Source organism: Crinia signifera, chromosome 11 (assembly GCF_055691185.1).
Source record: "Crinia signifera chromosome 11, ASM5569118v1, whole genome shotgun sequence".
NCBI lineage: Eukaryota > Metazoa > Chordata > Amphibia > Anura > Myobatrachidae > Crinia > Crinia signifera.
Window position 1 is genome coordinate 52012202 of NC_139227.1, and position 25644 is coordinate 52037845.

General features: G+C 47.1%; 1 protein-coding gene across 2 annotated transcripts in view; it reads left to right on the top strand.

The window, feature by feature from the left end:
* Positions 1 to 784: 784 nt before the first annotated feature.
* The window catches only part of LOC146046176 (cadherin-1-like), a 51143-nt gene continuing 26283 nt past the window's right edge, over positions 785 to 25644 (top strand). The window contains exons 1-2 of one of the 2 annotated variants that reach the window (XM_083165396.1): positions 785 to 889; positions 12265 to 12373. In XM_083165396.1, coding sequence (XP_083021522.1) covers positions 12298 to 12373 — 76 coding nt within the window. In that variant the 5' untranslated portion in view covers positions 785 to 889; positions 12265 to 12297. Of the gene's footprint in view, positions 890 to 11110; positions 11366 to 12264; positions 12374 to 25644 lie in introns of those variants that run through there. The other variant, XM_083165395.1, reaches the window with a different exon arrangement.

The window sequence follows — 25644 nt, forward strand, 5'->3', positions numbered from 1 at the left end:
TAGTGATCGCTGGTCGTAGGAACATGCTCCTGCGACCAGCTGATTACCACTGCCAGGCTCCCCCGGCAGTTTATTTTTCATCAGCGACCATCTCTGGTCGCTGATGAAAAGGAGAAACTGAGCAATATATTGCTCAGCCATATATCTCCCCCATGTGTACGGGGTTTGAGTATAGGAGAGCTGTGAGTGAAATGTGAAGAGAAGTGGGCTTTGACAACAGGAGGGAAGAGGGCCCTACTCAGAGGAGCTTACAATCTAGTAGATTGTAACATGCACTATTGGTAGCTCTCGACTGAAGTTGGCTACCCCTGTGCTATATACATATCTAGTTATATATATGACCACCTCAGCCAGGCCCATCTGGATAACCATGAATTGCACAAGCATAGAAGCTGTACTACCGTTTCCTGACATGCACACACCTGTGCACTTCCCAGGTACTCCCTGCGCCTAATAATCAGGTGTTCCCTGTATGGCAGACATCTAAGATAGAGGAAGGAACTGAGGTGTAATGATGCTTCCAGGCATCCTCACCACCTGTTGGCACAATAACGTCTGGCACTGGGCTGTACCCACATAGCGGCAGCGAGCAGGGCCTGTTATATGTCACATGTGGGCCTACAGTACAGGATATGCCCATAGGTGGATTGCAGAGATCAGGGACGTAAGGGGGTTACTTCATCCTTCCCAAACTCCGCCATTACAGTCCAGGTTTTAGGAATATCCAGGTTGAGAACAGGTAACTTAATTAGTACCTCAGTGAACTTGATTTAACACCTGTGCTCAAGCCTGGACATCCTCAAACCTGGAGGTTGGAGTCTGGGAACCTGCTTTAAGGGCTTGTTCAGCCGACCATTTTCTGAGAACCTGATTACACCGCGTTACAAAGGTACCAGTCTTCTATGGGCAGCGTAGTGGGTAGCATTGTGCCGCAAAGCACTTAGGTTGGGGGATCGATTCCAACCACAGCCCATATCTGTGTGGAGTTTGTATATTCTCACAACCCCATGTACAAGGTCAAAATGGACAAAACATAGACACAGGCAAAATGTCAATGGAATGAAAAGGACAACGTGAGGTTTTCATAATTTTTTTTTCATATTGATGGGGGTCCACGTGCTCAGGTGTCGGCATTGACACACAAAAAAAGTGATGTCAACCTTTTTGAGGTGTAGACCTTTTCCCTTCCTATCTAGGTGAATGATACATACTCACTGACTTGTCCAGCAGTGTGTGGCACTGGCATAGGGGCACGAATGTACATAGCGTAGTTCTGCGCCCCCTGTGTGTGCTCGCTGGTATGACAAGTATCCAATGATCACATACTTCTGGCCCACACTATGAAATATGCGCCCAGCTCTGTATAATGGGGATCTGTTGTGAGCGGGGCCAGGCCATCAGGAATGCTTAGAGTGTGGGGGCCAACCTCAGCCAGTGCTGACATGTCACCACTACATCTCACTGCTCCATATTACAAGACATCTGCTATTCTCCAGGACGTCGGCCCTTCCACAGCGGTAAGTCATCCAGACCGAGCATCCACACTGGCTGCAGATAACTGCCCCCCTGTACTGCAGCATAGTATTAACCAGGTGTGCACAAATACATTTATTGTATTTGTATTTATGTCTGCATGCGGGGTAAATACTAGCTGCATGTAGCCCACACATGCTGGGCAGCTTTATTCCATACTTGCCTACCTGACCCTCTCCATGAGTGATAAAATTCTTACCTGGTAATGTATGATTGCCAACACCTTTCTTATCAATTACCTAGCTCCCCACAGGTGATGGCAATCCTACATTACCAGGGAAGTCCAGGAACAGAGCAGAAGCATTTTCTCCCTCATGGAGAGGGTCCGGTAGGCAAGTATGCTGTATTCTCACATCTGCAAATGTTACATCTGGCCCCTGCAACGCAGCATGGTGTTACCCAGGTGCTCAGTTACTGGCTGCTTCTGCATGTAGCCCACACATGCTGGGCAGCTTTATTCTCACAATGCAATGTAGCTCTGAGCTAGGACACATCCTGATCACACCTACCTCTCTGCACATGTTACATCTGCCCCCCTGCAGTGCGAAGTGGTATTACCCAGGTGTGCACAAATACATTTATTATGTCTGCACGCGGGGTACATACTGGCTACATGGAGCTCACATATGCTGGGCAGCTTTATTCTTACATCTGCACATGTTACATCTGCCCCCCTGCAGTACAGCATGGTTTTACCCAGGTGCTCAATTACTGGTTGCTTCTGCATGTTGCCCACACATGCTGGGCAGCTTTATTTCTCACACTGCTCTGAGCTAGGACACGCCACTCCCACACCTACTCTCTTCACATGTTACATCTGCCCCCCTTTAGTGCAGCATGGTGGTGCCCAGTTACTGGCTGCTTCTGCAAGTAGACCACACATGCTGGGTAGGTTTATTCTCACAATGCAATGTACCTCTAATTTAGGGCACTCCTTTGTCACACCTGTCTCTCTGCAGATGTTACATCTGCCCCCCCCCCCCGCAGTGCAGCATGGTGTTTACCAGGTGCTCAGTTACGGGCTGCTTTTGCATGCAGCCCACACATGCTGGGCAGCTTTATTCTCACACTGCAATGTACATCTGAGCTAGGGCACTCCTCTCCCACACCTAACTCTCTGCACATTACATCTGCCCCCCTGCAGTGCAGCATGATGTTTACCAGGTGCTCAGATACATTGCTCCCAAGCTTTAGCATGGGTCTTCAACCTATGGCCCTCCAGATGTTGTGAAACTACATGTTCCAACATGCATTGCCACATTTTTTTTATACAAGAGCATGCCAAAACTGTCAGGGCATGCTGGGAAATGTAGTTCCACAACATCTGGAGGGCCACAGGTTGAAGACCTGTGCTTTATGGTATGTCTCTGTGTCTCTGCCGATTAAGACCTGATCAAATGGACTGTAAATTCGTAGCCCGTCCAATCATATGACCGTGCATGCGTAAGCCATCTGACCAAAGGCAGGAATGTGTGAAGGCCAGTCTTACTTTGCTGCTCGCAGGGTGATTGACACCATGGGGACAGCATTTTCCCTATGATGTCACTAAGAGGGTGCTTCCCGCTACTGGGTGTCACCTGCCAAGGGAGGGGGCCCAGTTCAGCATCTTCGGGGACCACCGGAGTGCCAAATCCAGGGGTTCTGGATTTGGTAGGTATGATCAGTTGAGCGACCTCTTGACCCGTGGGACTGCACTTTGCACCGATATACCTCATGATATGCACACTATCGATCAAACGACCCATCAAAATTGTGCGTTCGGCCTGATATTGTTCTAATGTATGGCCATTTTACTACACAATCACTGATATTGGGAGCTGCCATGATGAGCATTCTGAACTTGGGCGCGGAAAGTGGGTAAAGCAGATGCAGGAATATTTTTATTGAGAAATAATGATGACCATGGACAGGTAACCACCAATGGCCAAAGGGCTCTAGGTCTTACGGGTGACCAGAGCCAACAAGATGTACAAAAACGAGTGTCATTGACACTTATAAACAGCGATACTGCAATGGCTGCTTTTGTGTGTGCTGATGTAGTGCTTCATGTGTGTGTTTGTGCTGGATGTAGTGCTTCATGTATGTGTGCACACTAGATGTAGTGCTTTGTGTGTGTGCCCTGGATGTAGTGCCTCGTGTGTGTGTGTGCTGGATGTAGTGCTTCGTGTGTGTGTGTGTGCGCACGCTGGATGTAGTGCTTTGTGTGTTTTTGTGCGCTGGATGTAGTGCTTTGTGTGTGTGTGTGTGTGTGTGTGCTGGTTGTATTATTGCTTCATATGTGTGTGTAAGTTCTGGATGTAGTGCTTCATGTGTGTGTGCTAGATGTAGTGTTTCATATGTGTGTGTGCTGGATGTAGAGCTTCATATGTGTGTGTTCTGAATGTAGAGCTTTATATATGTGTGTGTGTGTGTGTGCTGGATGTAGTGCTTCATGTGTGTGTGTGTGTGTGTGTTTGTGTGTGTGTGTGTGTGTGTGTTGGATGCAGTGTTTGTGCTAGATGTAGTGCTGTGTGTGTGTTTTCTAGATGTAGTGCTTCATATGTGTGTGCTGGCTGTAGTGCTTCATATGTGTGTGTGTGTGTGCGCGTGCTGGCTGTAGTGCTTCATATATATGTGTGTGTGTGTGTGTGTGTGTGTGTGTGTGCTGGCTGTAGTGCTTCATATGTGTGTGTGCTGGATGTAGTGCTTCATATGGGTGTGTGCTGGATGTAGTGCTTCATATATGGGTGTGTGCTGGATGTAGTGGATATCTATACCAGGTTGAACTAGATGGACGCAAGTCTTTTTTCAGCCTTACCTACTATATATGTGTGTGTATGTGCTGGATGGAGTGCTTCATATGGGTTTGTGTGTGATTGATGTAGTACTTCCCGTGTGTGTGTGCTGGATGTAGTGCTTAGTGTGTGTGTGTGTGTGCTGGATGTAGTGCTTCGTGTGTGTGTGTGTGTGTGTGTGTGTGTGTGATGTGTGTGCTTGCTGGATGTAGAGCTTCATATGTGTGTGTGTGTTGGATGTAGAGCTTCATATGTGTGTGTGCTGGCTGTAGGGCTTCGTGTGTGTACTGGCTGTAGGGCTTCATATGTGTGTGTGCTGGCTGTAGTGCTTCATATGTGTGTGTGTGTGCTGGATGTAGTGCTTCATATATGGGTGTGTGCTGGATGTAGAGCTTCATATGTGTGTGTGTGTGCTGGATGTAGAGCTTCATATGTGTGTGTGTTGGATGTAGAGCTTCATATGTGTGTGTGCTGGCTGTAGGGCTTCGTGTGTGTACTGGCTGTAGTGCTTCATATGTGTGTGTGCTGGCTGTAGTGCTTCATATATGTGTGTGTGTGTGTGTGTGTGTGTGTGTGTGTGTGCTGGCTGTAGTGCTTCATATGTGTGTGTGTGTGCTGGATGTAGTGCTTCATATATGGGTGTGTGCTGGATGTAGTGCTTCATATATGGGTGAGTGCTGGATGTAGTGCTTCCTATATGGGTGTGTGCTGGATGTAGTGCTTTGTGTGTTTGCTAGATGTAGTGGTGTGTGTGTGTGTGTGTGTGTGTGTGCTGGATGTAGTGCTTCATATGTGTGTGCTGGATGTAGAGCTTCATATGTGTGTGTGCTGGACGTAGTGCTTCACGTGTGTGTGTGCAGGATGTAGTGCTTTGTGTGTGTGTCCTGGTTGTGGTGCTTCATATGTGTGTGCTGGATGTAGTGCTTCGTGTGTGCACTGGATGTAGTGCTTTGTGTGTGTGCTGGATATAGTGTTTTCTGTGTGCTGGGTGTAGTGCTTCATATGTGTGTGTGCTGAATGTAGTGATTCACACGTGTGTGTGCTTGATATGCTTCATATGATTGTGTGCTGGATGTAGTGCTTCATATATGATTGTGTGCTGGATGTAGTGCTTCATATATGTGTGTTTGTGCTGGATGTAGTGCTTCATATAGGTGTGTGCTGGATGTAGTGCTTTTTGTGTGTGTGTTTGTGCTGGATGTAGTGCTTCATATAGGTGTGTGCTGGATGTAGTGCTTTTTGTGTGCTGTATGTAGATGTGTGTGTGTGTGTGCTGGATGTAGTGCTTCATATATGTGTGTGCTGGATATATTGCTTCGTGTGTGTGTGTGTGCTGGATGTAGTGCTTCATATGTGTGTGTGCTGGATGTAGTGCTTCATATGTGTGTGTGCTGGATGTAGTGCTTCATGTGTGTGTGCTGAATGTAGTGCTTCATATGTGTGTGTCCTGGATGTAGTGCTTTGTGGTGTGTGTTGGGTGTAGTGCTTTGTGTGAGTGTTGGATGTAGTGCTTCATATGTGTGAGTGTAGCATTTAGTGCTTAATATGTGTGTGTGTGTGTGTGTGTGTGTGTGTTGGATGTAGTGCTTCATATGTGTCTTCTGTATGAAGTACTTTGTATGTGTGTGCTGGATGTAGTGCTTCATATGTGTGTGTGTGTGTGCTGGATGTAGTGCTTCATACAGTGTGTGTATGTGTATATGTATGTATGTATGTATGTATGTATATATGTGTATATGTATGTATGTATGTATGTATGTATATATATATATATATATATATATATATATATATATATATATATATATATATATTTATTATATAGCAGCAGATGTAAATCGCACAACACTTCACAAAGTTGATAACTGACTGTGCACGGTAAATCAATCAATATTCTCAGTGTCCCTTGTAACAGAGAGACCAGCACCAGTCCAAATAATTTCAGTACTCCATTTAATCTTTCAAGAAACTTTGCATCCTCATAGCAAAGAGGTATTAGTAGACACCCAACAGGCTATACATTACATCATACGCCAAAGTAACATCGTCATCTATATATATATATATATATATATATATATATATATAAAAGTCCAGATGGTCGAGCAGCACAACCTCAACTTGAAATAGAAGCCGGTGCCATCCAAAATCCCCTCAGGGACCACACACTCACGACAGGAGGCGGCACTCAAACAAGAAATCCAGTAAGGCAGGTGTACTTCAACGTTTCGAAATTTAATTCGTCATCAGGAAGTATTTACAATGATCAAACATACAGTATTTATACATACCACCAGTGAAGTGCATCAAATCAGGAGCTCCGAATCTCCCGCCGCTGCCGCCGGCATGGTGACGTCAGTGCGACCGTCGCATAACGTATGCGTCAGTACGCTGACTACCACTGCCGCGTCTGCGTGCAGGTGACGTGGGAGTATCCATGGAAACATGAATACAAATCCTGGGTTACCCGACAGTGATGCCCGGCAACCAATACAAAGCGCAATATACATATATTACATAGCGAACATGAATCCCCCACTGGGCTCCTGAACGTACCCATAATAGAAAGTGACAATAGATAATAAAAGAACATATGAGAAAAGGAAACATATAAAAATGAAAATAAACCTACACCAAAGCAATAACAAACTAATTTTTAACAAAAAGAAATCAGTGTCATCAGAAAAGAAATACAAAAGAAAAAAGACATTAAAAGACAATCAAATAGAAAACAAGAATCCCTGCGGATGCTGAATGTACTACCCTACTAAGATCTATGATTAAATTAAACGATAAGTATCATCAGAATAAATCTATTTGGAAGAGATACTGTATAAAGCTGGTAATTGCTCTACAGGTAATCTAGTGCTGGTACAATAATCAATGGCATATTACAGCCTATAGAAAACAGTGGAGCCCCCGAAATTCGTTTAAACCACGGGGTGCCACAGTGTCAAGACGTTTGATCCAATGAGCCTCACATTTCAATAGTTTTAATGAGCGATTCCCGCTAAAGAGGCCGGGATATGGTCGATGATCATATATCTCAACATGGGCATAGTGTGACGGGCTTCCAAAAAGTGCCGTGCCACTGGCTGGTCGCTAGACCCCTTTTCCAGGGCCTGCTTAATAGAATGGCGATGTCCTGCCATCCTTTCTCTGAGTGTACAGTCGGTTTTCCCAATATAGTGAAGTGAGCAGGGACAAGAAATCATGTACACAATATAATTGGTAGTACATGAGACCCTGTGTTTTAAAAAAATTCTCGTACCATTATGGGGGTGACAAAAGGATGACCCAGTGATCAAAGCTCGGCAAGTGATGCATTTGAGACACTTAAAACAACCAGGTTTGCTCCTCAAAAACTGGTCCTGATTCTCACTCCGCAACCCTGCCACATCGGCTTTGACGACAATGTCACGAACACTCCTGCCACGAGTGTAACATGGCATTATCGTGGTATCACCCATGCGCAGGTTCTCGTCCATCTGAATCAGGGGCCACAGTTTTTTGGTAGCTTTACTTATGTCTTGACTGTACACATTAAAATGGTTCACCCAGGGTAACCTATTGCTGACACTGCTTTTTTTGGGTTGGTATTTAAGTAAATCAGCCCTATTTTTAGAAAGGGCTTTAGATTTGGCTTCCTGTAGCAGACCAGTGTCATAACCCCTAGTGGAAAATTTAGTGATCATGACATCGATCTGCTCACTAGCCAATGCGTCAGTGCTGCATATACGTCTGGCCCTTAGGAACTGTGAGACTTTCCTTAACCGATGGGGGGGGGCGGGGCTTGACGGTGACGTCATTAAGCCCCGCCCCCATGAAGGGAAATGGTAGAAATGACTGATGTCCATGGAGGGGGCGGGGCTAAAATGACGCGATTGTGCCATTTTAGCTCCGCCCCCTCCTGAGACCCGCGGATTGCGGCATTTACATGCCGCGATTCAGGGGGGTCCCCCAGATTCCGGGAGGGTTGCCCACCCTTCCGGGGGGCCGGGAGGGGGACCCGATTTTCGGGAGACTCCCGGGAATTCCGGGAGGGTCGGTAACCCTGATAAAGAAGCTGTTTTGAGAAAGACCTGTCAGTGCCGTGCTTGGGACATCGAGGTGACTGGTGTTCCCTACATGCTGATATGCTGATTGGAACACCTGCCACCGCACACACGGACTGGACAAGAATTACATGGTGAAAAGATCAACGGGTGTTTTTTTTTACTTTTGTGTGTGTACCGCATCCCCCCTCAGGGCCCGCTGCCCTCGGCACACTACTATAATCAGTTTTTGTTTTTATGTTCTGAGGACTTCTGAAGCCAAAGAAGAGCGGTCAACGTTACCTTTTTATACTGTATTGTGGGTCAGGTGCGAGCAAGGCGTATCTTGCGCAATTTCGAAGCGCTAAATCAGGCTTTGCTGGTGGCGGTGTACCTCCATAGAGGGGACTTGTGTGTCCAAAGTGATCCCCAGTCACGGTCAGAGCTGCTCAGGTTGACGTATCTGAAGGAGCGACCGGTGGGTCCGCGACCGGTGGGTCCGCTGATGGTCGTTTGCACGTGGAGCTCCACGCAGCTCCACCATCCCCGGCCCGGAGGGAAGAGGCAGCGCTGCTTAACCCCGGCAGTGAGCAGCGGCGAGCGCCGCAAACCGCTGGAGCAGCAGCGGGATGGTCAGGACCATCGGCCTGCAAGTGGGTGTCCCCCCTGCTGGGGTTGGAGAGGAAACCACACTGGGAGCTCCAGCTCCATCCATAGAGCTCCCGGCCCCCCAACCCCACTGTGGGATCGCGAGCTGAAATGGCCACTAGGAGTGAAGAGGAGAGAGGGCCGGGATCCCCCCAGGCAGCGGCGGTCCGGCCTAGCGGAGGCCCCACACAGGTCTGCAGGTGTCTATCCCGCGACCCCGGCATCCAGGCTCCCGGCGACCATCGTGGTAGAGGTGAGGGGAAGCTACAGGAGGGCACCCAGGAAACATTGTGGCATGGATCTCAGCCCAGGGAGGGCCCAACTCCAGCCCCAGGCCTCACTGACTCTGCCCAGGCCTCACTGACTCTTTCTCCCCCACCAACTCCAGCCCCAGGCGTCAGTGGCTCTCTCTTCCCCCCCCCCCCCCGCCGCCACCACCACCCATGCTACCCACTGCTCTCCCTACAGGAAGATGCAAGATGGCTGCCTAGGAACTGTGAACTCAGCCATATGTATCCCGTGTCCTCTATGTGATAACTGTATTGTCTCTATTACAACTGTGCTGTCTTTGCTCACACTGTTAGCTCATACTGTGCTCATACTGTTACCCACCTGGCTGCTGCAACGACCAGCGGTGCCGCTGATGGCTGCCTAGGCGCTGTGCAGCTTGGCGGGAATGTGTTCCCTGTGCGATAACTGTACTGTCCCTGCTTATATTGTTCCCACCTGGCTGCTGCAACGACGAGTGGTGCCGCTGAATGGCTGCCTAGGCGCTGTGCAGCTCAGCGGGTATGTGTCCCCTTGTGAAAACTGTACTGTCCCTGCTTATATTGCCGCCCACCTGGCTAATGCAATGACCAGTGGTGCCGCTGATGGCTACCTAGGCGCCGCGCAGCTCGGCGGCCATGTAATGTCCCAATGTAACTTATGTAATGTCATTCCCCCCCCCCTTGATCCCTGCTAGATGCTGCACTGAATTCCACGCACCTGTGTCTAGCAGGGGGGGGGGGGGGGAGCGGGCATTCCCACTACCATATGGGAATGCCCAGCATTTTATGGGCGTACCCATGAGAACGCTGGCCATTCTCATGGTAATGAGGCTGTGACGCGGGTGCGGGGAGTGGGCAGCTGACATCACCAGATGTCAGGTGCCCGCCCATATCCGTCCCAGCGTGCATGCATATGGCAGTGACTTGAAAGTCACTTTTATATGCGTGTACCTTCCACATCTTTCAATGGTCGTGACCATCGAAAGATGTGGGAGGTTACCCATAGCATGCGAATGGATGTTTATGCTCGATATCACCAGGGACATGGGGAAGGGGAGACTAAAGCCCGTGTGGTCCGGACCGTCCGGTTTTTGCTACATGCCCGGACCATACAAGGAGGCTTTATTCTCCCACTCCTCCACTCCCTGGTGACAGGTGTCACAGAGAGCCCACCCCCGGACCGGATGCTACAAGCTCCGGACTGCAGATTTTGATGTGCGGTCCGGGGGTCTTGTCCTGGTCCGCATTTTACCCTATGGGCTATTTCACATGCTCCGGCTCCAGCCGGGCGGCGAAACCCTGCATGGCCAGGAAGCCGTGCCGCACAAAGCTGTTTACAATGGTGGGAATGGCCACATTCCGGCAGCCGTCCCTTCCAGTGGTGGGATCTGGCTGCAACTGGGCTGTGGCCGTCCCCTGTGAATGGACAAATATGTGTACTGTGTGTCATACAGTCCTCCCAGTCCCCCCGCCCCCCCCACATAACACAGTATATAATATAGGCATGGTAATAAATATGTGTAATGTCATGTGTGACATACAATGTCCCCCCCCACACACACACACACACATACACACACACACACAATACAGTATATACTATAGGCATGGTAGTAAACATGTGTAATGTGTCCCATACAGTCCCCCTACCCCCCTCCCCTCCACACACAATACAGTAAATAATATAGGTATGGTAATAAATATGTGTTATGTTATGTCATACAATGTGTCCACATACAGTCCTCCACCCCCCCCCCCCCCCCACACACACACACACACACACACACACAGTCACTATACAAGGTGTTACAATGTACCAATGTCACTTCCTTTCTGTGTACAAGTGAAACTTGTGTCCGTGACTCAGAGCAGCCCTGATACTGGCTCCTACCTGTGGTGACACCGGTACCTGCCTCCAGGTGACCGCACCTGGACCTAGCCCCGCCTCCCGGGGAGAGAGCAGACGGTGAGCAGCCGGGACAGTCACACTGATCGCAGCCGCAGCGCAGGACGCATCCCCTGAGACACCACGGAGACATTTCACCTGGAGCCCCTCATGGGGATGAGCAAGAGGCCGGGAGCCGTGCTGCTGCTTCTCCTGCTGCAGGTCAGTCACTGCTGCACGCTGCCATATGGCCCGGTGCCTAACCCCTAACTTGCCTGTGTAACCCCTAACTTGCCTGTGTAACCCCTAACTTGCCTGTGTAACCCCTAACTTGCCTGTGTAACCCATTACATGGATGTGTGACCTTCCTGTGTAACCCCTAACTTACCTGTGTAACCCATTACATGGCTGTGTGACCTACCTGTTTAACCCATAACATGGCTGTGTGACCTACCTGTGTAACCCCTAACTTACCTGTGTAACTAATTACATGGCTGTGTGACATACCTGTGTAACCCCTAACTTACCTGTGTAACCCATGACATGGCTGTGTAACTTGCCTGTGTAACCCCTCACATGGCTGTGTAACCTACCTGTGTGTCCCCCAGCCTAGCTGTTTAGACCATTACCTACCTGTGTAAAACTTATATGGCTGTGTAACCTGTGCTGTCCTTAGCCTACTTATGTGGCCCCTAGACTACCTGTGTATCGCATTATCTACCTGTGTGGCCACTAGCCTATCTTTGTGGCCCTCAGAGGAATGACTATTCTCTATTACAGGTCACACAAATATGAATAAAATAATTTTTGTTAACATTTTGCCACCGTTATTTATATATTTATCTATATATCATCCTGTATTTATATATAACAAGTAGCATAAGTGACCCCCAACAAGAGGATGCTATTGGACTAAATGATCCCACCCACCAGTCCTCCATGTCAAAGTTGTGAATTGTACGTTAGTGAGCTCTGGTGGAACTATATGTCCCAGCATGCCTGGAAAAGTCTCTAGACGTATCACAACTATATATATCCCTGCTTTACGCACAATAGTGGGTTACCCATGTGCCTGCTCTGATATTTTTGGGATTAAACCTGTGATTCTCTTCCAATGGCAGGTTGCTGGAGGGCTGGCGGAATGGCAGATCTGTATGACGGAGTTTACGGATAGTAACTACCACTTCTCTGTGCCCAAGACCCTGGAAGCTGGAACCGTAGTGGGACAAGGTAAAGAGTCCTGTCACCGACAGGTCTGCGGGGTTATCCCCCTGCCTCTGTGCTGCAATGTGCTATAGGAGAGACCAGATCTGTGGGGTTATCCTCCTGCCACTATGCTGTAATGTGCTATAGAAGAGACCAGGTCTGCGTGATAATCCTCTCTCCTGCCTCTATGCTGCAATGTGCTATAGGGTCTGTGAGGTTCTCATCCTGCCTCTATGTTGCAATGTGCTAGACTACAGATGGCTATCAGGCCCAGGCTTGTTGGGGGCTTAATTGCCCCTTGAGATAAACAATACAAATTCTTCTACTGATAGACTGTTTACCCTTTTTCTTTTTATGGTTATGTTATCTGTTAATTGCTCTTCTTTGTGTCACCTCTGTGCTGTTATGTGGCCCACGCCCGCCCCTCCCTCTGCCATGGAATCCATTGCTTGCATTCTTCTGCCTCTGGCAGCACAGAGTATTTATGGAATATTATAGGGAGAGCAAGCTTCTGAATGCAAAATAGTTACAGACTGGCGATGTCCAGCATTTACAGAGAACAGAGCCAGACCGCACCAGCTGGCTCCTGGGACCAGTGACTGTTAAGGGCTGGCTGCGGGAGCACGCTCCTAGCGATTTATCACCATATACACAACAAAAAGGGACCGGAATGACTGCTGTGTCCGGATTACCTGCGCCAGGTGAGGCTGGGCCACGTTGGTGCTATATTCAGGCCTGGCAGAATTTCTATAGAGGCTGTTCCTTTAAAAAAAACTATTTCATAATTACACTTCAACCTCTGTAGTCCAGGGGTGTGGCTGCCGTCATTATCTGATTAGCGAGCACGGCCTGGTCATGTGACTGACATGTATAATTCAGTCATCTTGTTACTTAAACGCCATGTTCCCGGTTTTCTTCCTTCATAACATTAGTACATTCTGTGCTAGAGGGAAGCGACGATAATCGCTGCGTGTGTCTGTGTACAGTGGCGGATTCAGGGGAGGGGCACCCGGGCACGTGCCCCCCCTGTCATTTATTTTGTAGCTGAGGACCAGGGCTTTCCAACGAGCCCAGCCCTGTGTCTCTAGCCCCCCGGGAACCGGAGATATCGCCTGGCAAACCTGTAACGTTTTTTTTCCCATAAGATAATATGGGACCCGTCAATTCCGACCCCCACCCGGTTTCGACGGCTGCCACTTCCCGCCCTGGCATCACAGTAACTTGTGGTTGATTTCATTCAATTCCAAATCGCTGGGCCTTTAATATGATACCAGGCTGGTCCAAATCGGTCAATCGGTTCCAGAGATATTGCATGTAAACCGATTTTTTTACTAGACCAAAATCATTCAAAGCCCACTCAAAAGTTCTTCAATATAATACTTGTCTCATGTAAATGGGTCAGTTGGTTCCGAAGATATAGGCGGTTAAATAAGATAACTGGTTAAAGGGGGGATGGGGTGGTTTTCTCCCCCCCTCACACCAGAAAATGCAAGGACAAGGCTGGTGTAAAAGGGGCCAACCTGGGAATGCATTTTCTGGTGTGAAAGGGGTATTATTTCAAATAGCCGGGACCTGCAGTGCTCTGAATACAGCCAGGCTCTGCCACTGTCAGTGGCTATCACTTCTGCTGTCCCCCATTTACCACGAGCATGTATTCCCCCTTGGCAATGAGCATGTAATCCCACATGGCAACGAGCATGGAACCTCTGGCAATGAGCATGGAACCCTTGGCAATGAGCATGTAGAGAAGCAGCACTTATGTAGCATAATTTTTAATAGGCATTATGGTGTTTGGCATAACACATAATGGACATAACGGTGTGTAACTTAACGTGTAATGGACATTATGGTGTAAATGTTTAATGCGTGCCTTTGGTGGACAATGTCCCTGTTTATGAAGTGTATTGTGAATTTTGGCTTAATCTGTGTGGCATTATGTGAATTCTGGCTCAATCCATGTGGCATTATGTGAATTTTGTCTCAATCCGTGTGGCATTATGTGAATTTTGGCTCAATCCATGTGGCATTATGGGAATTTTGGCTCAATCCGTGTGGCATTATGTGAATTATTTCCCAATCCGTGTTGCATTATGTGAATTTTGGCTCAATCCGTGTGGCATTATGTGAATTATTTCCCAATCCGTGTTGCATTATGTGAATTTTGGCTCAATCCGTGTGGCATTATGTGAATTTTGGCTCAATCCATGTGGCATTATGTGAATTTTGGCTCAATCCATGTGGCATTTTATGCATTTTGACACAATCCATTTGGCATTATGTGAATTTTGGCTCAATCCGTGTGTGTTATTATGTAAATTTTGGCTCAATCCATGTGGCATTATGTGAATTTTGGCTCATTCCATTTGGCATCATGTGTTAGGGGCAAGTATAATGGGGTCTAGTATTTTGTTGCATAATGTGTAGAAGTTGTATATGGTGTTGACACGCCCCCTGTTGAGTGGCCACACACCTTTTCCGGAGCGCGCCTTTGGCGCGCGCACAACTACATCCTTCACTTTTGTCGCCATGGTGGGCCTGCGTACTTTAAATGCCAGGGCCTATTTTTAATTATATTCCCACCCTCTCTCTGCCGCTCTCTTAGCATGTACACTGGCACCCCTAACACCGCCCCTCCCCCACCCAAACCCTTTTTTATCATGGTGCCCCCCCTGTCATTTTATCCTGGATCCGCCCCTGTCTGTGTAGTACATACCTAAAGTGTGTATTTTATGAATGTTGGTGCATTGTGCTGTTTTACAGCCTTGAATTGCGCTATTTCATGTTGATGTCATTACTAGATTCCAGCCCCTTAAAATGACCTAACAACATAACCGTAACGAATGGAGCAACGTTGAATTGGTCATTCAGGTGCAATTTGAAGGGACTCAAAACACTTGAATCCCCCCAAAAAGATGAGGGTCAAGCCTTTTATTATAGAGAATAGATTACAGAACCTATAGATAGATTGTACGCTTGCGAGCAGGGCCCTCCTACCATTTATCCCTATTTGTAATTGTAAAGCGCAACTGAACCTGCTGCACTGTATACGTGACTGCAAAGAATTACCCTGTAGTTCCCCGCCGGCCAGGTAGAGCTGGTCGTGACTCTGTCAGTGCGGATCTACCAGTTGCAGGGTACAAAATGACACAATAAATTATTAAACATGACAATTCTGGGTCTGTATTACACGTTTGGCCATGTGTGAACCAGTCTGAATGTGTTTAAGCTGCCCAGTCCTCATGCTTATTGTGAACTTCACACTGATATTGATATGAGTATAACTGTTAGACTTTTCTAATTTAATTTAGCACGTTTTGTACTTACTCTCAGCCTGAACTTCAAACCTGTTGAATTAATAATTTGAGTCCGGTGGTGGTAATACAGAGTAGGTAGTACACAGCAGTGTAAGGTGTGTGTTCTACAAACAGAAGGCCATTATATAGGTATACTTTGTGTACGCTGAATATAGTTAAAGATGAGAAATCCCGCAGGTCATTAACAACTTCCATCATCTGTACTGCATTCTAAATGTTGAGTATATTGTCAAAGATGCATGTCGGTAGCGGGGGGTGATGTCACTGAACGACATTGTTGGCAATATCGCTCAGTGCGTGTGTGTTAGATTGTTCAGCTGGGACCTACGGCAATATTGTTACCAATATCGTTCCCAATATCGTTCATGGAGTTTATTGGTTGCGTATGCGGTCTGGGTACACACCAGGGCCGGATTAAGCCTTGAGGGGCCCCTCGCACGTGTCATTACTGGCCACAAACTGCACGGGAGAATATTATACTGTCAAAACACAGAGGAAAGGCAGTATAAACTCGGTCAATGGGTAACTGCAGGGGGTGGGTTATATATATATATAATATATATATATATATATATCTCATGAGAAGCGTTTGTCCCTCTGTACATTACTCTATAGGAACCCTGACATCCTTAAATGCTCAGCGCTGCCTCTGATTAAAAACCCTCCCATGACGAGGCCGGTGTTACTGCTGTTCTCCATGGGCCTGAGAAGCATATGATGAGCTCCACCAAGCAGAGCTCAGCAAAAGCCTCTTAGCCTCTGACCCCCTGTGCCCCCCACCCCACCCTTAATCCGGCCCTAGTACACACTATGGGATATGCCCCAAGAGTTATAGCATTAGTGTTTCCCAGTGAACTACCTGATAAACAATATTGGGCATACACACTGAACAATGTCGTTAATGGTTTTGTTCAATGTCGTCACCTGGCCCCTGCTGAATGTGCAGTCATTAAAGATCTAGTCCAAATTTCACTGCATGGTCAGATGAGGTGGGGCGTCATTTACAACCTGTGGGAGCACGCATTGTTAACAATATAATGCGTACACACTAGATAATATAACAATATTGATATTGTGCATATCATTAACGATAAATCGCCCAGTGTGTCGCACAAGATGAATGCGCCATCGCACCCCTCCACACACACACACACACATTACCTACCAAGGTAACCGCAACTAGTTTATGACATGGGTCTATGCATCACCGCCAGAGAGGGAACTTTCCAGCGCACAAACAGATGGCGAACCCAGTAAAAGAGAATCCTGTAAATAAGATATAACAGATTGTAGCTTCTGAATAATACATTCCAGAGATTACGCTCCAATTTCTCTTTTTGGGAGAACCATCCCCGTTGCGTCCCCTCCCTACACACTTGTTTGTGTTCATTCAAAGTTTCTGACTTCAGTGACTGGAGCCATTTAGTGACTTGTTACCACAGGCCCGCCATGGCCACGGGTGTGTACTGTGGGCCGTCCTGGAAGTGGGAAACCAGTTGGGTCACATTCTGTTCCCCAGGGTGTCTGGAAAATGTGAAGTCCCAGCCTTGCCCTGGTGTGCAGGTAATACCATATGTGCAAATCCTTTTACACTCATTGTATCACAAAATAAACTGAACCTTGTCACCAGGTCACTCATAAATCAGTTACCACCAAATTTTATATAATCTATTGGCTGAAATCTCATCACTCTGCTCGGCTGCTGAGTGTCCTACAGCACAACGTTCTGGTTGGTTGGTCCAGTTATGGACGCGCTTCGAGCTGCTGATGCTCAGAATCACAGATCTAAGCCAAAAGCCTGTTATAAGACACTGACACTGGCGGATCCAAAGGGGGGGAGGTGTGTGCATGGGTATTAGGAGGATGCTACATGACTCACGGTGGACTGTACAGCGGAACTAATAACTTATCATATTTTAGTTACCAAAGTGAAAGTAAATCATCTCTTCTGGGAATTATTTTCCTTTTCTCTTGGCTCTGGGAGTTCCTGATAACGAATGTTCACCACTGAGGTGAAATGTCACGGCCTCGGTGTGCAAGTGCAGGCAAGTTTGGCCAAGCAACCTCCCCAGTGTGTCTATGATGTATTGCCCTGATCTAATCCTGGGGCGTGTGCAGGCATTTACACAGCTGACATTATATGTGGGGGAGGTGTACCAAGCAATGAAAAGAGAGGTGAAGCAGACCAGGGGCCATACTGCCCATATAAGCCAATCATCTTTGCAGTAGCATTTATCAATCTATTCTATAAAATGATAGGCAATAACTGATTGGTTGGTACGGGCAACTTCTCCACTCCTTTTCATTTCTTGATACATCTCCCCCACTTTTATCAGTGGGAGAATAATTTCTGGCTATCCCTGGGAATAGCTGAAGCATCCAGTCCCCCCATTTATTTATTAGCAGTTATATGGCACACATCTTCCCAGTGCCGCTTGGATATCTGTACAGCGCAGGAACAACGGTGAGCTCCATATATTCAGAGTGTGGGAGGAAACAAGAGCTCCCGGAGGAAACCGAGCCAAGCCTGAGGAGCACATACAAACGCCACACAGTTAGGGCCATGGTGGGAACAGAACCAATGGCCTCAGTGTTGCAATGCTGTAAAGCGATGACCACCAGTTGGGTGTCACGACTTACTGTCCTAAATGATCAAAATCACATTGTTTATTGAGATTTGTGCAGACTGCTGGGTAATTATTTTGGACCCACGGGTCCAGTGATGATGTGCATTAGGGCAGGTTGGCGTGTGGGGCGCATGGACCTCCCTCTAGCTCAGACCAGAGATGTGAGCAAGTGTTAAAACATCTCGCACCTTTGTTTTAAGGCCCCCATACATTAGGCCGACTTGTCCTTAGGACAAGTCGGACCCAATGCTCCTGTGAGCCGCCTGGGAGTTCCCTGGGAGGCTTACACACAATTTGGCACTTGATGAGCCAAATTTGACATGTGATAAATCGCTTGCGATTTATCACATGTCGGGGCGCAGGGGGCGGGCATGAGGGTCAGGGGGCGGCGGTGCTCTTATCAGGGGGAGCAGTGGGGCAGGCAGCGGGTCCCTGAGTGCTAAGCTGGCGGCGCCGGGGAGTGCTGACCTGGCCGGTGATGATCATAGATATCAGCATCGCTGCGGGAGTCGGGACGGGACTGGCCGTCATCGGATTTGATCAGATATCACACACCTGCGATTTTGGGCCGAAATCAGATGAAATCGTCCCAAATCGCATAGTGTATGGGGGCCTTAACGCTGTTAATAAGGGATCACCATCACCTTTCTCCCAGTCCTCGTGTTTCCTGTATGAGGAGGGAACCTGTATCTTCCAGCCTGTGCGTCCTGTCCACAGCATGCGTGGCTGTGAGGGACTCTGCTGTACATGACAGGGACTGCTGCATCGTCACTGCTGAGGGATCGCTAGTAACATACAGGAGGTCATTACCACCACAGCCCCCAGCATGTCTGTGAATAACCCAGCTACATAGTCTACCTGACATTAATGGTTGGAGTGCTCTGCTATTGGGTCTATAGATCAAAGGTAATACGCTCTAGAATGAATGGGAATCTTGCAGGATTCGAGGTGGCCGTCATTTATTTATTTACAGTTTCTTATATAGTGCAGCATATCCCATTGCGCTTTACAATTGGAAACAGTGATTAAACAAACTGGGTAGATACAAACCGACATAGAGGTAGCCATCATGTCTATCACCAGCTGCTGCCTTCACACAAGGCCTAGAACCCAAATACGTCATCAGAGAACCTATTTATCTTAGACAGCTGCGATTGGATTGCTAGCTCCTCCTCGGGGCGGTGTTCGCTCAAATGAAAAAAAAAAAAAAAATGTTTTACTATTTTTTATTTTGTTATTGTATCTGGAACCGGAAGGCTCAGAACCATTGTAGGGCGTGCTTGGGAGATGGCGACCCTTGCTCAGGCTTGCGCGGTTAGATTACAGGCCTGCCAGCGGCAAGGTTGCTGTCTGGGATGGTGGAGAAGCTTGTTTATTATTTATTACCAGTCATTTTATATATAGCGACACATATTACGCAGTGCTGTACAGAGATTATTAGGTACTTGTTTAGTTTCACGACGGCAGATGCGATATCGCATGCGATTTGACTGGAGTACCCAGAGGAAACCCACACAGGCTTCACACTGTTCAGGCCATGATGGGAATGGAACCCATGACCTCAGTGCTGTGAGGCAGTAATGCTAACCATTACACAGTCTGCACTTTTGCTAGACAGCTGTATTCTGTGGGACAGGATGAGTAAGGACCAATCACAAGCAGGGCTGTGAGGCAGGATGTGTGAGGAACAATCCCATGCTGGGCTGTGAGGCAGGATGTGTGAGGACCTATTGCATGCTGGGCTGTGTGGTTGGATGTTTAGGGCCAATCACTTGCCAGTGTGTGGGACAGGATGTGTGACTGCCAATCACAAGCTGAGCGGATGACATGCCCCCTTGGTCAGGCACGCTCATGCGGTGCCCATGCACAGTCACATGACAGGGCTGATTAGCAGCCCCAGTCCATCCCTGTACTGTACAGAACTATTTTGGGTCTCATGCTGACAGGATTGTGCGAGCCCTGTTGAACAAAGCCAGGTTGTGTCATGTCGCCTGAGACACAGGGTGTGATATTTTGGGCCCATCATGTAATAAGCCGGCAAGTCTAGTTGCCCCACATGAAAGACTCACAACAGCCATTTTTTTTAACAATGATATAATCGCTGTGTCAGTAGGAACTGGAGAGGTGTCTGGTGGCCACAGTCCTCTCCTGTTATTTGTTGTGTTTTTGAACTAAGGGCCTTATTCTAGTTCACTCTTAGAGGCAAATTCCTTCTTAGCTGGACAAAACCATGTGCACTGCAGGTGGGGCAGATGTTACTTGTGCAGAGAGAATTAGATTTGGGTGGGATTTTTCTTCAAAGTGAGATCTATATTGCAGTGTAAAAATAAAGCAGTCAGTATTTTCCCTGCACAGAAAGAAAATAACTCACCAAATCTAATTCTATCTGCACCTGTAACATCTGCCCCCCCTGCAGGGCACATGGTTTTGTCCAGCTAAGAAGGAATTTGCCTCTAAGAGTGAACTAGAATAAGGCCCTAAGTGCGATTATTGTGCAACTGTGCGTGTGTTACACGCTGTCAAATAATATGTGAGGATAACAAATTGTGTCAGGATTTATTGCAGTGGATCTGAAGAAATGAGGTAGAGTTATTATTATCTGTGTCCCTGCGACTGCCTGGGACAACGCTCCCAGTCACCACGGTTGTGCCCCCTTCTCCTGCACAGGGATAAGTTATCCCATTTTCCTACAAATGCGAGCGACGCTGGCAATTTTTTTTTTTTTTTGGAGCATCTCTCACAGATGTTGGAACTCAGAGTTAAATCCATCAGATTCAAGTTTTGACAAACTTTAGGTCCTGGTTCAGAGTCACAGCACAAAGCAGCCACCGCCGCAGTTTTATGCACCGGGCATGCCTCCGTTGTGGTTAAATTTATTTACAGTTTCTTATATAGCGCAGCAGATTCCGTTGCGCTTTATAATAGTAGACCGTGATAAAACAAACTGGGTAACAACAGACAGACTTGGAGGTTAGAAATGCGTGTAACTGGGCCTGTGATGGTGGTGTGTTTGCAATTAGTATAAGCTTCTCGTGGGTACATACTGTATATAGAATTGGCTCCTATTATTTTAGAATGTAAGCTCTCACGAGCAGGGCCCTCTGTCCTCGTGCTTTTCCTTCTCTTAATTGATCATGCGGTTTTCTGTGTCCTCTACTTATGCAGCTATGGTAATGTGCCCTGTACTTGTCCTCGATGTATTCTGCTGTAAATCATGGTCTCCTGGATGATAAACTCTGTAATTGGGCGCTGCGGATCCCTTGTTCTTTACCCCCTGATACTTATGTCAGTGTCCGCTACTTATGCAGCTATGGTTATGTGCCCTATTCTTGTCCTCTATTGTATTCAGCTGTAAATCACTGTGTCCTGGGTTATATACTCTGTAATAGGGTGCTGCAGATCTCTTGTTCTCTGCCTCCTGATACTTATGTCAGTGTCCGCTACTTATGCAGCTATGGTAATGTGCCCTGTACTTGTCCTCTATGTATTCTGCTGTAAATCATGGTCTCCTGGATGATAAACTCTGTAATTGGGCGCTGCAGATCCCTTGTTCTCTGCCTCCTGGTACTTATGTCAGTGTCCTCTGCTGATACAGCTATGATTATATACCAGGTACCTGTCCTCTAGTGCAATTGTTCATTTGCAGTAGCAGTTTTTACCTATGGGCTGCAGGGCTGCAGCCCCCCAGGTAAAATCCACCACTCTGTCTGCCTAAAGTGAAGCCAGATGTAGTCCGTGAGACTGCTCTGGCTTCACTGTGACTGGCAATGACTTCCTATTTGAAGTCCACTCAAGGCATCCCATTGGGAATTGTTCTCTCCCTCCTGAATGCCTCTCTCTGAGCAAATTCACAGCAGCCCCCAAAACGGGTTCTGCGCATGCGCAGTAACGCGGACCATACTGTATGCGCTGGAACCCGGGCAACCAATCAAGCCTCCGGGGACTGCTGCAAAGGCACCCCAAGGAGGCTTGGGCCATCGCATGTGCAGTATGTATGAAGTTACTGCTCATACTGCTCATGAGATTATTGTTGGTAGTACAATTTTGCACAGCACCCCATTGAGGGGGCGTGTCATGCTCCACCCATAGGGCGTGTCCAGATCCATATATGGAGAGATTGTGAATGTGGCACCTAGAAGCGTGGGTGTGTAGTGCTACATCTGAGAGGAATCTTTTAAAATGACATATCAGAATGTAGATGAGCCCCAAAGCAGTTAGTAAGAGATACTATACTTGATAAAGTGCTGGGAAATGGTGCAGATGATTCAGTGTAAATGTATCTGTCTCTCATTCCTTTTTTTCTTCAAATGTAACAGTGTAATGTGGGCTAGGAGAAATTAGGGAGATTGCTAGTTTAATGAGGGAGATTGCTGTTATTTCAGGGAGTCTCCTGCAGAATGCAGGAGGATAGGCAACTATGGTTTTTACATCTCTGCCACCTAGCAATGTAAGCGTACAGCATGCAGGTCTCATACCTGCGTTCGGCGACAGCTTAGGACCACCCCCTGAGTGCTGCAAACCATTTGATCAATGCTCAGTGCAGATGCACAGAAGTCTTTGGACTTCAGCCTCCTTCCTGTATATGCTGATAAACTGCACTGCCAGAGTACTCCCTCAGCCAGGTGCTCCCATGTCCCAGTCTCTGCATTGGCTGCAGCTAAATATTAACTTTCTTATCTTTCAGTTTGAAAATTTTCTCTTTCTCTCTCTCTCTCTCTCAACCAGTTCCCAGCCTGTTCTCCTGGTGCAGCGTCCAACATTGAATATTTAACCGGTTAAAGGCATACTTGCCTACTTTTGAAAACTAGTTTCAGGGAGAATATAGTTGGTAGTACAATTTTGCACAAAGCCCCATTGAAGGGGCGTGTCTTGTTCCATATATGGAGAGATTGTGAATGTGGCACCTAGAAGCATGGGTGTGTACTGCTACATCTGAGAGGAATCTAGTAAAATGATATCCAAATGTAGATGAGACCCAAAGCAATTAGTAAGAGCTACTATACTTGGTAAAGTGCTGGGAAATGGTGCTGAGGATTCCATGTAAATGTATCTATCTCTCATTCCTTTTTTCCCCATAAATGTAACAATGTAATGTTGGCTAGGTGAAATTAGGGAGATTGCTAGACTAATGAGGGAGTGAGGGGGAGAGAGGGAGATTGCTGTTATTTCAGGGAGACTCCTGCAGAATGCAGGAGGTTAGGTAACTGTGGTTAAAGGTCATTTAATCCCTTTTATTTATTGCATGTCAGACCAGTACACAAATTAGCTATATATCACAAGTGCTGCGCACTGGGCAGTTATAGATCACCCATGCACTGGGCAGTTGTATATCAACCATACACTGTTTGTTACAAGAATTTGCAGACTGGACAACTCCCTTGCTCTCTCTGTCTGGTCTGGTCATTGTAAATCCTGGGAATTGCACCCATCAGGCATTCCTATTAAAGCGCCTATAACTTATATATTCCCCGTTATAGCTCATCCCCCCTAATACGCCATTGTCAGGGCCACAGTTGTTTAACCGCCCATCTAAGCTTTTTTGGTGCTTGTTAAACTGCGTCACCACTGTGGTGACAACCTCACTAGTATGTTACAGTGGGTGCAGATGTACTAAGATTGATTTTATCTTGAAACCTTAGTAAATCTGCTTCTGTATTTTTAAATATGATACTTACCCCCTAGAAAGGAAGACAGTGGTTTTCTTCATTACAGAAACCATACTACACCCCATATTCTCTGAATAATATGTAGAAGTTTGATTAAGCGAGGGCTGTATAGGCATGAGGGCATATAAGAGCCTTGCAATTTTGTGATTGGTATAATAAAGTTAGTTGAAATGTTTCTTATCCCATAGAGTCCAGTGTTGTAGGTGTAGCCAAACAGGTGTAGAGTGGGTGGTAGCTTATGCGGGGGTATTTAAGGAGTAGTCAGGTGATCCTTCTTCCTCTTTGAGTCTAAAAATTGGGTTATTTGTAGATCTTATCTACTCTGAAATCTGAGCCCCTATGTACAGACTAAAGCCGTGTTGAGGGATAAAGGGTTGACTCGTATTGTTTTGTCAAATTGTTGTTGATACCTGATTTTGAAGATGAAAAAATGTAGCCTCATGTCCGAGAGAGGCCGATAAATAGCCATTACCTCAACCAAAATATGTCTCTAAAATATGAATGTCTGCTTCCCTGTATAGAATGTAATGCTGTGTACACACGGGGGCGATAGGGGCTGAAATCGCTGTTAATATGGTCGCTGAGCGACCATATTGCCAGTGATTGGAGTGTGCACCAGCGATAAATCGCCGGGTGCGTGCTCCCGTTTTCAGCCCCTGAATGGTCGCTGGTCGGAGGAGCATGCTCCTCCGACCAGCGACATCCCCTGCCTCTTCACCCAGCAGTGTTTAAATTTTCATCTGCGACCATCTCTGGTCGCAGATGAAAACGGCACACGGGGCAATATAATTGCTGAGCAATATATTGCCAGCGATCATATTGCCCCGTGTGTACGCACCTTTAGCGTGCGAGCAGGGCCCTCCTTCCTCTATGACTGTTATTAGACAGTTTGTTTTATCACTGCTGTTTCCAGATGTTAAAGTGCAACGGAATTAGCTGCATTATATAGGAAACTGTTAATAAATAATAATAAAATGCTTTTAAAGACCGGGTAACCAATGCCTGTCTCCAGCTGCACTATATCCTAGTGGTTAGTCGCTAGGTAAACCGTGATGATCAAAGGGGGAGATATAGAGTACAATAGCTGGCCAATGAACCCCCCCTACAAAAAAAGGGAACACCAATATTCATCGTGCCTCCGGGCATCTGGGAAGAACTTAGCCTTACACCACTGCTTGAAGTTGGTTGAATATAACTTTGTCTCTTGCCAAGATTTGGTGCATCTCCCCTAAAGACTATCTGTTCTCCTATGCAGACCTGGGACAGTGCAGTAGACCTATTTGGGCTTTGGAGGTGGCACAGGACAGAGCTCCCCATCCTGAGTACTGACTGTAATACACAAACACTGGCACAACTTCTCCTCTGTATTATTTATGACACATTACAAATGGTGTTACAATCCCTTAAGGATTATTGGCAACCTTAATCCGTCGGCAGTTTTGTATTTGTCTGTTGGTCCAGTTGACACATAAGTGTAATACACAACCGCTCAGCCAATGCACCCCTCCCCCTCTGTACACAATGGGCTGACTCTGTACACATCATACATATTTAATATTGGGCTCATTGCGTGGGCGTGAAAATCTCTCTCCACATCTGCTCCAGTCCTTACAGGAGTCGCACCAGCTTGTAGTGTAAAATAGAAAACTCATTGTCCTTGCTGCTAATGCACCTGGTGCCAAATTCCA